This window comes from Taurulus bubalis, assembly GCF_910589615.1.
Source record: "Taurulus bubalis genome assembly, chromosome: 20".
Classification (NCBI taxonomy): Eukaryota; Metazoa; Chordata; class Actinopteri; order Perciformes; family Cottidae; genus Taurulus; species Taurulus bubalis.
The window spans coordinates 17,333,676-17,350,295 of NC_136608.1; the positions used below are offsets into that span (position 1 = coordinate 17,333,676).

At 42.2% G+C, this 16,620-nt stretch overlaps 1 protein-coding gene across 1 annotated transcript in view; it reads left to right on the forward strand.

Annotated features, from left to right (window-relative positions):
- The window catches only part of trhde.1 (thyrotropin releasing hormone degrading enzyme, tandem duplicate 1), a gene marked incomplete at both ends in the record, with an annotated part of 135,865 nt that extends 122,277 nt beyond the window's left edge, over positions 1–13,588 (forward strand). The window contains 6 exons of the mRNA XM_079235756.1: positions 194–297; positions 741–848; positions 7,616–7,783; positions 10,616–10,756; positions 10,844–10,925; positions 13,436–13,588. Of these exons, the coding sequence (XP_079091882.1) occupies positions 194–297; positions 741–848; positions 7,616–7,783; positions 10,616–10,756; positions 10,844–10,925; positions 13,436–13,588 (756 nt within the window). The remainder of the gene's footprint in view (positions 1–193; positions 298–740; positions 849–7,615; positions 7,784–10,615; positions 10,757–10,843; positions 10,926–13,435) is intronic.
- Positions 13,589–16,620: the final 3,032 nt, after the last annotated feature.

Genomic DNA, 16,620 nt, shown 5'->3' on the forward strand with positions numbered 1-16,620 from the left:
TCGATCAATTACCGCCTCAGTCAGTCCGTCCGTCAGTCAGTAACGGCTTCATGATGGCAGAATACACTGTCTCCTTAACGCTGACAGCTGGCTGTCTGTTCATTAGCTCCTAATGGAGTGTGTGTGTGTGTGTGTGTGTGTGTGTGTGTGTGTGTGTGTGTGTGTGTGTGTGTGTGTGTGTGTGCGTTTACAGGACTACGTGCTGAAGCAGGTTGCATCACGGTACCATCAGATGGGTTGGCCAACAAACGGGCCCGGCAGCGAGGGCAACGTGCTGCAGGCGTCCTACCAGACTGAGTATGCAACAAACACACACACACACACACACACACACACACACACACACACAAACACACGCTGTCCTCTTTACCTTTCATAGATATACCTGTGCAATATTTCGAAAAAACTGCTTATAGTGACACGTGTTGATAACTTTCGTAGGAACAGATTCCTAAAATGTGGCATGACTTCCTGTAAGATATTAAGTTGCACTAATTCACACTTTTATTGATATTATCTTAATAATCTCATTTTTCGTGCTACGACAAGGGCAGGTCACGGGTGCAAAAACAAACGTATCTATAAGATGTAGAGATTGTAAAGCCGCAAGTGCAGCAGCGCAATGTATGAACAAATAATATATACAAAATGTTTCTAATCTGTCAACGATCTGATCCATAACTGTACAATAAGTAGCATTAAATGACCGAACCCTTCCTCTTCACTTCCTCTCCCTCCAGGGAGCTGCAGAGGGAGCTCATCATGCTATCTTGTAGCTTCGGCAACAAACAGTGCCACCGTCAGGCCGTCGCCTACATCTCAGACTGGATCTCCAGCAACAAGAACAGGTACCAACACACACACACACACACACACACACACACACACACACGCACACACACATACACACACACACACACACACACACACACAAACCCAGCACATGCTCTGCCATCGATTAACCTGTAAAGAGAAAATGCTGCAGCTTTAACTTCTTCTTCTTCTTCTTCTTCTTCTTCTTCTTCTTCTTCTTCTTCTTCTTCTTCTTCTTCTTCTTCTTCTGCCGCCGGCTCGTCTCGCTCCCTCCGGGTCCTTAACGAGATCTGCAAAATTAGATTTCAAACGGAAAATTAAATAGAAACAGATGCTGGTGTTCTGTACGGAGCAGCAGGGAGCAGATGATAAGAGGGATGCTCAGATTTAAAAAAAAAAAAAACCATTAAATTAAACACTGTTTTCAGACTCCACAGATTTCATGAATGGATTCCCAGAGAAGGAGCAGCTCGGGTCCTCGTTAATGTCAGGAAACACGTTCAGCGTGAACAACAACAAAATATCTCACGACCTTTTTAAATTCCGGTTCCACTAACGCTGTTTTTTCACTCCTCTTGTTGTCGAAGTGAAGTTGTTGTTTACAGCACGAGCACGGCGGCCATATGGCTGCGGCCTTTTTTTATTTTTTTGGAAAATCTCCCTATTTTTCCCTTCTCACTACAACACATATGTGGCCTTTTAGAATTTAAGAAGCAATCTGGAAACGCTCCATTTTTTCAGTGCTTGGATGAATTCATAAAGGGCTTAATCTCTGCAGGGGGGATTTCCCTTTTTAATATTTCCATTCCGTGGGTTTTAATCCACACATGTATGTGGATTTCCTGCAGAAGAACTGATTTTGCAAATCGAAACTTCTAAAAAAAGACGCAGCATTAGTTCTGTGTTATTATTTCTGCAGTGAAACTACAGAACAATGACACCAAAAAGAGATGAAACCGCAGACCTGCGCCTCACCTGCGTCTCCACCAGGATGCACCTGCCGTGCTGTGACTCCGGCTGACTTCCCGTCCAGGACAATGAGAGTAATTACTGCGCAGCACAGCTAATATTTTAGAGCCTGCATCCCCTCTGGATTGTTAATCACGTCCCGCTGGGGTTTTATTGTAAATGAACCGTCGACTCGGATCAGAAAAAAATAGCTGTTTTCAGATGTATCTAAGTGCAGCTGCAAGGAGCCGTTTATGGATTAATCTGGGAGGGGGTCCCTGGGCAACAATGAACTGCTGGGGCCCCATTAACCCCCTGCTTCTTTCACTCTCTGTGCATTGTGTGTTCAGTATTTCTACGCTGGTGTTTATATACCTGGAACCGTTCATGCTGTGCTGGTAAACTGTCTGTTTCCTAAAAATAGAACAAGAAATGAAACGGAAAATCAAATTATTTCCCAGTGTTTATTTGATTAATGCAAAATGAAAGTGAAATGTTGTCGCAGTTCACTGGAAAGAGAGCAGACGCGGCTCCGGATACGGATGGCTGGCTAGTTAGCTCAGTAGCTTGTTAGCTAACTAGCTAATTGAGAAGTAGGGAGGGAAGCGGAGGCCGTTTAACCCTTTGGCCGCCAGCCCGCTGTTTGGCACATTGTTTGTAACCAGTGTAGCATTAAAGCACGGTGCATTCATTAACAAGCTAGCTAACTAGTTGGAAAACATTGCACAATTAACAATGTATCTCGCTAACTAGCTTTTTAGCTATCTAACTAATGAACAATGTATCTAGGTAACTAGCGTGTTAACTAACTAACTAATTAACAATCTAGTTAGCTCACTAATAGTTAGCTGTTTAACTATTTAACAATGTATCTAGCTAACTAGCTTGTTGTCAAGCTTACTAATGATCAATCTAGTTAGCTAACCAGCTTGTTAGCTAGACGTAGATGTGATTGACGTGCCGTTTAACCTGTTGAGCCCTAGAGTAAAAAAAAAAATCAAGAAAAAACATGGTATAAATCCCTCCCCCCCAAAAAACAAACATGTTAGGTATCAAATTAAACATAAAAATCAGGGCTACAATAATATATAATCCCAATGTACAACCTCTAAACACAACTCAAACAATAAATAGGATTAGGGGTTAGGGTTAGGGCTTAAAGGGCTACAGGAGAGGGTTGGATCGAAGATGACATTAAGGTTATAGACGTGAGTGGAAGTAGGAAACATCGATGCCGAGGGAGGAGTTGTCGTGCGATTTGTTTCGTGATTTGGGGCCGATGAGTTTTATCGCTGTTGAGTTTGAGAGAGCTTAGCTTGCAGGTTTGTATATCTGTGAGGCAGTCGGTGATGGAGTTGGTGGAGATGTAGCGCTGGGTGTCGTCAGCGTAGCAGCAAATATTTAAATACGCCTCGATTGATTGATGAAGGCTCCCAGATCCTCCGTGAGCATATAGAGCTGCTCTGGACGCCACGTAAAACAAGCATCTCTTTGCAATGATCTCCTCGTGGGAGTCTGTCGGCTGCTCTCAGTATCTCCGGAGCCGAGAGGACAGCTGCTTCTGGGGATAAAGGTCAGATTTAAAGCGTGAGCACTTCAGCCGCTCGCTCCGTGTCTGCTGTACATTTGCAGTGAACAATATGCTCTGTTGTCACAGTAACAGCGCAGCAGTCATCTTTAAGTACGCCAGCCAGGGAGCTCATGTCGCTCAGCCGGGCACTTTAAATGTTTTATCACTTCGATGAAGTGATTTTCAAAACTCAGAGTGACATTTAGACCGCGGAGACGGACAGACAGACAGGCAGCTGGCGGCGCGACGTGTTTACTATCAGAATGGGAGTTTGATGCCGAGGAAGAACGGAGTGGGAGGGAAGGATATTTCAGGAGGAAGACAGAGCTTTAGGATATAAAACATCCTCTACAGACGGTTAAAACACACATACATCCACACTGAGTGTGTTAGTTAATGGGATCAGAGCCATCTGGAGGTTCTGCTCCTCCATTTTTATTGTCTGCAGAGAAAAAACTCGACATTATTACTGTTGTTTTTTTATTAGAAATAGCAGGGGTGGCTGTACGAGTGATAAAATAGTGATCGTAGCCGAGCTAGACGGCGCAGCTGTGGCAGCCGACTCAGAGCTGCTTAATGTTTTACATGATAAATAATCTGCAAGAGGCGCAGACACAAAACACATATTCATAAACTTTCACACACACACACACACACACACACACACACACACACACACACACACAGACACAGACACACACACACACACTTGAGATGTTTGGCACATGTCGTCGGAGAAGGACTTCAACGCCACAGTCAGTAATGTGTGTGTGTGTGTGTGTGTGTGTGTGTGTGTGTGTGTGTGTGTGTGTGTGTGTGAGAGAGAGAGTGTGTGTGTGTTTGTTGAAGCTTGCTCTTAAGTGGAGCATCTCTAAAATGATTTCCCAGGTCGGTGAATGATGTAATTGTCCCTGCATCACTCACTCTGCACTAACTCAGAAAACACACACACACACACACACACACACACACACACACACGTATTTGTTCTTTCTTTCTTCTGCCAGCTGAGATCACTGTATTGTGATAAAAGTTTTTAGTTTTGGTTTATTAACAATTTAGGTCAAACACACGTTACATATTTATCACCTTTTTGCTTTACTGATGATTCAGGCCAGTAACCAGCTGGGACTGTGTGTGTGTGTGTGTGTGTGTGTGTGTGTGTGTGTGTGTGTGTGTGTGTGTGTGTGTGTGTGTGTGTGTGTGTGTGTGTGTGTGTCAGTTTGTTTGGTGTATGAAACACCCAACAACAGAAACACTGTAGTTACTTGTAGTAACTCCAGTTCTATGAGGCTCAGCGTGGCAATCTGCAATATCTATAAAGACATTTTAGTGACATTGATAGTGACGTGATTTTACAGAACCACCAAAAAATTCTCGACTATGAGGGAGACTTTCAGACTTTTTCTCATTATTGTCTTCCCGAGATGTATTGCCTTCCTCGTTGCCAGTGTTTTGGTACATTTTGTGAAAAGAAAAACAAGTTTAATGAAATGAAAGAGGAAAGAATTAAATACCAAAGTATGGTTTGCCTTTTTGAGTTTTGCTTTGCATTTGCAAGTGCCTTCAACATTTCAAGCTTTGATTGTAAAAATAAATGTTTTACATGCAGGATAACAATTTGATTTCTCATTAAATCGACTCAAAGTGAACAGAAAACAAAAAATCTTGTCAGAAAGAAATACAAGTTTCTCAAACAACCGACAACCTTCTTTTGAAGCTCCGGCAGTCGGATGAAATTTTATTTGTAAACCACGTATTTCAACCATCACAATGGTTATAAAATCATGATCCAACTCACATGGAACACGAACGCCGATCGCCTGAGTCAAAGTCCTGTGTTTGTTTGACCCAACCGCCAAACTCCTGCCCTTATAAGGACGTTCCCGCTCTGAAAATATACACCAGGTGCCCTGAGCGTCTAATGAGGACGTGGGTGTGTTGAATTAGTTGGTCCTACGTCTTTGCTCAGTATCTAAAAATACACATCTATTATCAAACAGCCTCGTTAATAAATCTGTTGCAACTGCTTTAAACATTGAGTACGAGGACTGCTTTGTTCAAACTTCACAAGCATGTCCACCACAAAGAATGCCAATGAGGCCTTGAGACCTTTTGGATTCCCAGCTGTGTGCGAAAGCGTCTTTAATTGTGTGTCTGCGTCCACGGGAGAAGTAAAGAGATGTTTTAATGGAGCTCCCTGATGGAATCAGAACCCCTCACTTAGCATCCAGAGAGAGTCCGGCCTAATCCTGTGGACGTGTTTTATTTCCTTTCACTGGTCCGCTCACATCCTGTGTTAGTGCATAGGAGCCAATACATCCAATACATCCAACACGCCCAACACATCCAACACGTATCAACACATCCAACACGTATCAACACATCCAACACATATCAACACATCCAACACATCCAACACGGCCAACACATCCAACACGTATCAACACATCCAACACATATCAACACATCCAATACATCCAACAAGCCCAACACATCCAACACGTATCAACACATCCAACACGTATCAACACATCCAACACGTATCAACACATCCAATACATCCAACACGTCCAACATGTATCAACACATGCAACACGTATCAACACATCCAACACGTATCAACACATCCAACACATCCAACACGTATCAACACATCCAACACGTATCAACACATCCAACACATCCAACACGTATCAACACATTCAACACGTATCAACACATCCAACACGTATCAACACATCCAACACGTATCAACACATCCAACACGTCCAACACATCCAACACGTATCAACACATCCAACACATCCAACACGTATCAACACATCCAACACATCCAACACGTATCAACACATCCAACACGTATCAACACATCCAACACGTATCCAGACATCCAACACGTATCAACACATCCGTGTTGGATGTCAGATCCAAGGAGTCACATCCAACACATCCAACATATCCAACACATCCAACACGTATCAACACATCCATCACATCCAACACATATCGACACATCCAACATGTATCAACACGTCCAACACATATCAACACATCCAACACATCCAACATGTATCAAGACATCCAACACATATCAACATATCCAACACATCCAACACGTATCAACACATTCAACACATCCAACATGTATCAACACATCCAACACGTATCAACACATCCAACACGTATCAACACATCCAACACATCCAACACGTATCAACACATCCAACACGTATCAACACATCCAACACGTATCCAGACATCCAACACATCCAACACGTATCCAGACATCCAACACATCCAACACGTATCAACACATCCGTGTTGGATGTCAGATCCAAGGAGTCACATCCAACACATCCAACATATCCAACACATCCAACACGTATCAACACATCCATCACATCCAACACATATCGACACATCCAACATGTATCAACACGTCCAACACATATCAACACATCCAACACATCCAACATGTATCAAGACATCCAACACATATCCAGACATCCAACACATCCAACACGTATCCAGACATCCAACACATCCAACACGTATCAACACATCCGTGTTGGATGTCAGATCCAAGGAGTCACATCCAACACATCCAACATATCCAACACATCCAACACGTATCAACACATCCATCACATCCAACACATATCGACACATCCAACATGTATCAACACGTCCAACACATATCAACACATCCAACACATCCAACATGTATCAAGACATCCAACACATATCCAGACATCCAACACATCCAACACGTATCCAGACATCCAACACATCCAACACGTATCAACACATCCGTGTTGGATGTCAGATCCAAGGAGTCACATCCAACACATCCAACATATCCAACACATCCAACACGTATCAACACATCCATCACATCCAACACATATCGACACATCCAACATGTATCAACACGTCCAACACATATCAACACATCCAACACATCCAACATGTATCAAGACATCCAACACATATTAACATATCCAACACATCCAACACGTATCAACACATTCAACACGTATCAACACATCCAACATGTATCAACACATCCAACACGAATCAACACATCCGACACGTATCATCACATCCAACACGTATCAACACATCCAACACGTATCAACACATCCAACACGTATCAACACATCCAACACGTATCAACACATCCAACACGTATTAATAGCCATAAAATGTGCCCCCTTGCTTTCTTGGAGATGTCTTGTGAGATTGTGTCCGTCTGATGGCGAGACGCTGTGTCTCTTGTAGGATTCCTCCCAACATCAGAGACGTCGTTTACTGCACCGGGGTCAGTCTGATGGACGAGGACGTCTGGGAGTTCATCTGGATGAAGTTCCACTCCACCAACGCCGTTTCAGAGAAGAGGATCCTGCTGGAGGCTCTGACCTGCTCAGACAACACCTTCCTCCTCAACAGGTACGGACGCCACGCTGCCGTTTCTGGGTTCATGCCAACGTTTCATTAACGGTTTGTACGATGTGTGAGGAAATGTTGCCTGTGTTTTCTTCCTAATGTTTTCCGTCTTCACAGGAAACAAATACTTAGTTAGATTCAGGAAAAGATCGTGAAATACTTAGTTAGGTTTAATAAAAGATCGTGAAATACTTAGTTAGGTTCAAGAAAAGATCGTGAAATAAAATACTTAGTTAGGTTCAGGAAAAGATTGTGAAATACTTAGTTAGGTTTAATAAAAGATTGTAAAATAAAATACTTAGTTAGGTTCAGGAAAAGATCGTGAAATACTTAGTTAGGTTTAATAAAAGATCGTGAAAATAAAAATACTTAGTTAGGTTCAGGAAAAGATTGTGAAATACTTAGTTAGGTTTAATAAAAGATTGTAAAATAAAATACTTAGTTAGGTTCAGGAAAAGATCGTGAAATACTTAGTTAGGTTTAATAAAAGATCGTGAAAATAAAAATACTTAGTTAGGTTCAGGAAAAGATTGTGCAATACATAGTTAGGTTTAATAAAAGATCGTGAAATATTTAGTTAGGTTTAGGAAAAGATCGTGAAATACTTAGTTAGGTTCAGGAAAAAAATCGTGAAATACTTAGTTTCAGGAACTGATCGTGAAATACATAGTTAGGTTTCGTAAAAGATTGTGAACTACTTTTCTTCAATACTGAAGTTACGTGACAATTAAAGCGCATTGAATTTGTTGTAGGTAGAGCTACAATCTAAATGAGAACAGTCTGGTTTCTACTTGTTTGATCGTCTCAGAGAAACCAACACCTCTCTGTAATTTTCAAACGTATGAGACAGCTTGCTTTAAAAGCTCCATTAATCAATATTGTTGACCCTAAAATTGCGTTAGGAACCTAATTTGATCAATATCCACATTTGATACGTATAATTGTCGACAAATTCAACTTTTGACCTTTTTTATGCTACACGTTCCACTCCCTTCCACTGTGTCTGCCAGGCGCTCAGGTAGTGAACGGTGGCTTCATCACGGCTTGTTAGCTGCCGACTGCTGCTGGAAACGAGCTTCATGAGAGCCGAGAGACTCAACCGCAACAGGAAACAGTGCAGGCTGTAAAACAAAAACAAGAAAACACGCCGAAGAGCTGCAGGGGAACGCCAGAGTCTGGGGATTAATCTGTACGAGCATATTGCAGGAAGTTAATTAGATTTAAGTTTCCTTTATGGGTTGAGACGATCCTCCGACTTCTTCAGCTAAATAAAAAAATGATGATGATCTTATAGAATATGATGCAATAATGTCAATGAAATGAGTTATAAACATGCAACATACACATACATGCAGCTGTAAGATATGATATAATAGGACAATTTTCTGATAAATAAATTATTTTACTTTAACGCAATTTTCATGTTACTTTCGATACTTACTGACTTTTACTCAAGATTCAAGTCTGTATGTTGATTATCATGGCAAACTGAAAGAGAATCAGACAGAAAATTAAGTGAAAGGCGCAGCGAAATTTAGCCTGAGGGCGTATATAAATATGTCTGTGTGTGTGTGTGTGTGTGTGTGTGTGTGTGTGTGTGTGTGTGTGTGTGTGTGTGTGTGTGTGTGTGTGTGTGTTTGTCAACAGCAGTATTTTTATCTGGAGCTAACTGCTGCTATCTCTTGTTGAGAAAAATAGCGACGATGGATCTCAAACACACTTAAAACTGTACGTGAGACAGATCGGGGTGTGTGTGTGTGTGTGTGTGTGTGTGTGTGTCTGACTGTGTGTGTGCGTGTGTGTGTCTGACTGTGTATGTGTGTGTGTCAGGTATTGATTTCCCAGCCACAGTAAACTGTTCGGCAATCAGAGAGGTAGTACTGCATGTTCTGATATCAGCTATCACACACACACACACACACACACACACACAAAATGAAGGAAAAAAACACCCCACAGAAACACACTGATTGGTCACACAGGAAATGGTTTCAGCACGGAGGGATTGTGGAAAGAGAGAGAGAAAATTGATTTGGTGGTTTAATGAAAAGACAGCAGTTACAAACTTCTAACACACACACACGCACACACACACACACACACACACACACACACACACACACACACACACCAATACAAAGAACAGGGAACAGAAAGTAAAAGAAGATGAAAGTAAACTCTGAACACAATGTTGGATGAGTGAACATTGGTTGTATTGAAACTCTGTGTTCTGACTCTTTGTCCGACTCAGTCTCACATCTTCAGGAATGTTGTGTGTTCACACTTCTGCAGCTCGTGTGAGTTCAGAGTCAAAATCACAAAGAGGTTTTTGTCTATGCTTAGTGTGTTGAAGCTGCATTATATCTACTGACCACCAGGGGGAGACTCCTCTGGTTGTATAGAAGTATTCATGTGTTAAAGCTGCATTTTCTCTCCTGACCACCAGGGGGTGACTCATCTGGTTGTATAGAAGTCTATGCTTCATGTGTTAAAGCTGCATTCTCTCTCCTGACCACCAGGGGGTGACTCATCTGGTTGTATAGAAGTCTATGCTTCATGTGTTAAAGCTGCATTCTCTCTCCTGACCACCAGGGGTGACTCCTCTGGTTGTATAGAAGTCTATATAAATGACTCTACTTCTCTTGATGTATTCCCTCAGTAAACATTGTAAACATGAGTTTATGTCTCAATCTCTAGTTTCAAGTCTTCTTCAATACAGCATGATGTTCATTTCGTAGATTATGGTCATTTAGAGTCAAACAGACCATAAAGCAGGGGACGCTTTAGGGGCGGGGCTACAAGGTGATTGACAGCTGCTGTCTCTGTGTCTCCCAGGTTACTGAACCTGTCCCTGACCTCTGACCTGGTCCCAGAGCAGGACGTGATCGACGTCATCATCCACGTGGGCAGAAACCCGCAGGGTCGAAACCTCGCCTGGAAGTATTTCAGAGAAAAGTGGGACATCCTCAACGCACGGTGAGTCGGTCGGTCCGAGTACTTGTACACGTGGTACTTGTACACGTGGTACTTGTAAGTCTTGTAACGCCCGCTGTCCCCCTTCAGGTACGGTGAAGCATTGTTCATGAACTCGAAGCTCATCGGGGGAGTCACGGAGTTCCTGAACACGGAGAGAGAACTCAACGAGGTAAACACACACTCTGATTTACAGGTGAGCGGGTCCACCTGAACGACCCGCACAGATACAATTAAAAGATAAAGGCAAAGCATTCTGGGAAGGTTTCAATCTGCCCTCTTTAACCGAAAAGTGGCAGAGAGAGAAAACAGGATTCATTTATTAAAAAACACACAAAAAAAGAACGGAAATATGAAATGGAACAAAATCCCAAATCTCTTGATTCATCTTTTTGATGTTTTTATTCAATTTAAATTCAATTAAATTGTATGTGTTTAGTCCGGTATCACAAATTATTCTCAGCGGGCTTGTCATTGGACCGTCCCACCAGAGCCCCTCCCTAAAAAGCAAACTTAAATGAGGAGCAAATGCCATGTATACAAAATGAACAACTAATAAAATGGCATATAATAATATAACAGTAGTAATAGCAGACCAAAAATGTCAGAACAATTATATTTTATAACATGTGGTATAGACATTACTATGAGGGTCAACATTGACAGTGTGAAGGTGTTAAATATGCACAGTGTGCAAAGGGTTAAAATGCATTTAGTGACAAATGATTGCCTTCTAATCTGCTCCACTCTGTTTGTTCATAGTTTTATTGAAAACTCCCAGCATGCCTTTCCAGAAGGAGAGCGTGGAAATAAAAATGAAAGCAGAGGGGAACTTTAAAAACCTACCGAGGAGCGACTGAGACCCACAGCGTCAAACACAAAGGGTTCTCTTGCTTTTATTTTATCCTGATGAAACCATTTTTTTTGTGTTTGAGATCTCTACACCGCTCCTGTTGGCATGGTAACAACATCAGCGTGGGCTTCATAGAGCCTGTGAAGCCTCTGAGAGGAAGAACCATCAAATACATGAAAATAATCACGAGCCCAGTGTTTAAAAAAGAAATCCGTCCATGGAGCAAATTTGAAAAAGAAAAAAAAAGTGTCTTTGGGTAAAAGTTAAAGAGCAGAAAGCGAAAGTGTCGGATGAAGAAGAGGAAGAGGAGTTAACGATACGAGCAGTTGAAGGGAAGGGCTTCCTCCTGCGCTCCAGTGAATCCGTCAAGAGTTTCTTCTCCGGTTCCTCCGCTTTGAAAATCCAACGGTTCAAAGTTTCCATTTTCGACAAAAGAAGTTTAACTTCTCGCGCTGTAAAAACTTTCCGTTTAATTACCCTCCTCCTGTTAAAAGTGTCACTTTGATTGGCCCGGTCCTTTCATGCGGGACGTGTTAGCTCTCGTTATGAACCGTTAAAACTAACTTTCCCTTTCAATTATAAAGCTGCTTTTCAAAAGACGGTTTAGCTTCAGTAGAACACACCGCAGCGTTTCTGTGTAACTGCCGTTAAAAGATGTAATAAAACACATTTGTTGGAGATGAGCCTGTTCTGCACAGAATCCATCGCCGCCGATCGGCTCGCAATGCATGCTGGGTAGATTTGTGTCCGACTTGATCCCGACTTGCTCTGACGTCAACGGTAGTCTCACAGGAGCAAGATGTGTTTCAACCACACAAGATGTGTTATTAGATTAAACGTATTCCAACTACACATTAAATAATAATGTTCTACAACACGTGGTGTTAGCTGTTAAATCCAAGAGCCAATCAGCTCTCTGATGCGTTTCCCATCATGCACTGGGCCACACAGTCGGTGGAGAGCTACTGCGGCGCCTGGCTCTAAAACCTGCGTCCGCCTTGCTCTCGTGAGATTATCGTTGACCACGTGTGCATGACGTTAGAGCAAGTCGGGACCAAGTCGGACACAAATCTACCCAGCATGCATTGGCTCATCTCCAACGAACCTATTAGTAAGTGACATATTCGGATGTTATTTCGTTGATAATGCGAGAGCTGGTTCCAGGAAAGTGTTTTTGCTTTTGGTTTCTTCACACAGAAACCTGGGGCCCTACGGATAATTTAACAACAGCAGAGGTTTATGTCAAGGCCATCAGTTTGATTTAATTTAACTTAATTATTGTCGTTTGAGAAATCCGGTCTGAATACTTCAATACCCATGAGTCTCTGCCGCCGTTGCATCTGTTGCAACAGGGTACCATATTTACTGAATTGAACCGGAATTTAAAAATTAAGTTCATTTAATCAGCAGGTTAATTTATTAAAACATGACCATCTTTAGCGGAGTGTGTCTCAATCTTTTTGTTTTTGCCAAAATGCACATCGGGAGTCGTAGTTAAAGTTACCTTTAATGTTTATTTTGGCATTCAGGCTACATTATTCAGTTGATGAACTTCATTTTAATGACATACAACAAATGTGTGTGTGTGTATCTTTGTGGCAGATGTTTGTGCCTCTATTTTGATCCCTTTTGGTGCTGCAATATATTTATCTTTCTTTTCACGGACGGGTTTCTAACATTCCAATAACTTTTCTATCATCTTCCTTCCCTCCTCATATCTTTTCTTACCATTTCTACTATTTCCTCGTCTGCCCCTTCTCCTTCTTCCCCCCGCCACCCCCAATATTTCCCCATCCTTCTCTTCTTTTTCCCGCCCTTTCTCTCCTCAGTTGAAGGACTTCATCCAGGCCAGTGGTGTGGGGGCGGGGCCTGCGTGGTCGCGGGCGCTGGAGATCGTTGAGGGCAACGTGCGCTGGCACCGCCTCCACCGGCGGCAGTTCTTCCAGTGGCTTCGCAAACCTCCGAGCTCCGCCCTCGGCTAGCCGGCGTGCTAGAGCTACAGACTGCCCGCTAACGTGATGCTAACGCACTGCTAGCTCACAGACGCAGTCAAATAGAAAAGGAGACTGACTTGGCTGGTTATTCAGCTGGTTTCTCCACTGGTTTTTCTTTTAAAGGAAAACAAATTGTTTACAAACTCTTTATTTGTAGATGTATTATTCATTTCTTCAAAGCTGCTAGCTAGCTAGCAGTCACTGATTCAGTAATTGTTGGCTAGCAACTCACCTCAAAACTCCCCAATGACTAAATCTAGCCTCCAAGACTGATGATGGAAACACATTCACACCCCCAGGCCTGGTCAGTGGCCCAAACTACGACCCTCCAGGTACCCTCTAGTCTCCATTTTGGACTTATCACTCATTGCAAAAAGTCCACAAGGTATTACTTAGTTTTTATGTTTAATGACGCAACAGGACTACTCGGGGTTGGGCTCGGAGAAAGATTGTGGTTTGGTCAAATATAAGTATGTTTGTTACGTAAAATAGGTCTTTGTTGTGTAACTGGCACCAAAGTAAGATACAATAAATCCCTGTTGACTTGATTTCATACCAGCAACATGAACAGAGGTCTCCTGGGTGAAAGCCCTTGACCCGTCTTCAGCGGACTTCATTGCTCTTTACGCTGCGTCGGTCGATCGGAAGTCTAATAACGACGCAGATGAGTTCACGTCGACGTTGGATGACAGCCGGGTGCGCGGGGCGTCGACCAAGCGTCGGTGTTATCCAACTTTAACGTTACAAATATTTCAGTGGTTGTACAACAAAAAGATCCCCTGAAATGCCGATACACACTCCCATACCCTTTTTAATTTGATAAACGTTTAGTTTAGAATAAATCAGGCCCACAAATACGGTCAGACTACTTAATTACTTAAAAAACGTTGAAGTATGATATGTGTTGGGATGCGACCCTTCCATCAGTTCCATGCCTTAAATAAAACCGGAGACCCAGAACCGTTTAAATGGGCCCTTCCTGTGTCCGCTGCACTAAACCAGCTGAGAGCAGATTAACAGTCAGCTGCACGTCGATCACTGAACAGAGATGTAATTAACTCAACATGGACGCCGTGTCCTTTGATCACATCCCTCAGAGGACTCATTAACTCGCCACAGCATTCAAAACCGCCTCAGCTGGAATTTAAGAAGAAGCTTTGTGTTTTTGTTTTTTTTCAGGATCAAAAACTCCAGCAGCAAACCTTGAATATGAAAAGAAGCGTTTAATAACTTGAAAACTGTTGTTCTGAATAACAGAGAGCGCTGCATGTGGTCCGTTTGGTGTTTGAACCAACGTTTAAAAAGCTTAGCGAGAACACAGAATGGTTCTCTACATTTACAGGTTTTTAACCAGGAAAGAAAAGCACATTACATTGAGACTATTGTAGAACTAGTTCTCCTTTTAGTAACTTAAATTATGGGAAGTATTAACACTAAAAAGCACTTATTTTATGAGGTGAAATGGCAGGAAAAGGCTTTAACAACTTGCCTGAACTGCGTCTGGTTATTGAGCGACCGTGAAACAGCTGACAGTCACAGCCGGGAGCCGAGGAGATAAGATGACGATGGCTGAGGGAGCAGAGAATATATTGCCAGGAGTCGGGGGTCTAAATAAAACCGTTTGGAGATTAGAACTTTGACCGAATAAAATCTAATTTGTTTCATAAAGCACAGAAACCATAAAGTCGTAGGATAAAGCACACCTGTCTCCGCAGAAACACAAGAGACAACAAAGACGAGGATTTTATGTTTTTTTTCAAGCAATCCTTTTTTTTTGTCCCTCAGATAGACGAATATTTAAGGAAGCTCATTAGTGTCAGTAAAAAAAAAAAAGATAATTATTGTGACTTTGTATCTCATAATTATGACTTTGTATCTTATAATTTCAAGATTGTTTCTCATAATTATGACTTTGTATCTTATAATTTCAACTTTTTATCTCATAATTATGATTTACCATGTTTTATTGCCACAGCTAAATTGTCCTCTTACCTCTTACATTTGTTTTTTACTGGCAGTAATGGGCCTCCATAAAGATCGGAGTGGAATCAAAGCGGGGGTTTGGTGTTTTTCTACGTTGTTCTGTGGCGACGTGACAGCTTCAAGTCCATCATCGCTGGCAGATTGGACGTCGTGATTTTTTTTTATTTTAAAGCGCGGACCCTGCAGGATGATGGATTTGAGGCGTTACGTGAACCGCCTGACGGACCGCCAAGGCTTCGGGTTTTAGTGTGATGGACTCCACGCGTTCTGGGATGAGGACTCTATGGCTCGACTTCCGCAGAGCGACAAGGTGATATCGATTATGAGGCGATTCACAGACTTCCTGACTGATAACTGAACAATCTGACGAAGACCACGGCGTCTGCAGTGGTTTGCTGGACTGTGCGGATCAGGATGGATTCTGGAACGCTTTGACCCGCAAGAGTCTTGGAAATAGCGAGAAAGAGCAGCAGAAGAATACACCTGGATTCATTTTTCTTTTCTTTTTTCCAAAGTAAAGAAACATCTTTGGGGGAGTGACTTTTAAGAATTTTGCAGCAAAAAAAAAGTCTTAAAATTAATAAAATCCTGATGCATTCTGGGCCGTGGAACCTCAGTTCTGTTGAACAGACTTTTTGAAGTTATTCCTCTTTCGTTCTGATCCGGCTTTGGTGTTTAATAATTGAGCCATATATGAATTAATGGGCCTGCCTGCTTCTATACACTGTGTGTCCAGTGATGTGTGTGTGTGTGTGTGTGTGTGATGAAGATGATGATGAAGATGGTAACAGCGGCATTGGTGACGATAATGACTGCTGTGCCAGTCAAGATGATTAAAATGATGATGATTAAAGTGATTATGATGCTGATGATCTGATGCTGGCGGTCGAGTCCGTGACGCTAGTTGTTGATGATGTGAAAATGCGAGTTAGCGTTATTATAATTATTATGCTAATTATCCAGTGCATTTTGAGCCTTTTGTTTTCCTTCCAGGGGGAAAATGTTGGTTTCCAGACGTAAAGCACACATGTAAAATA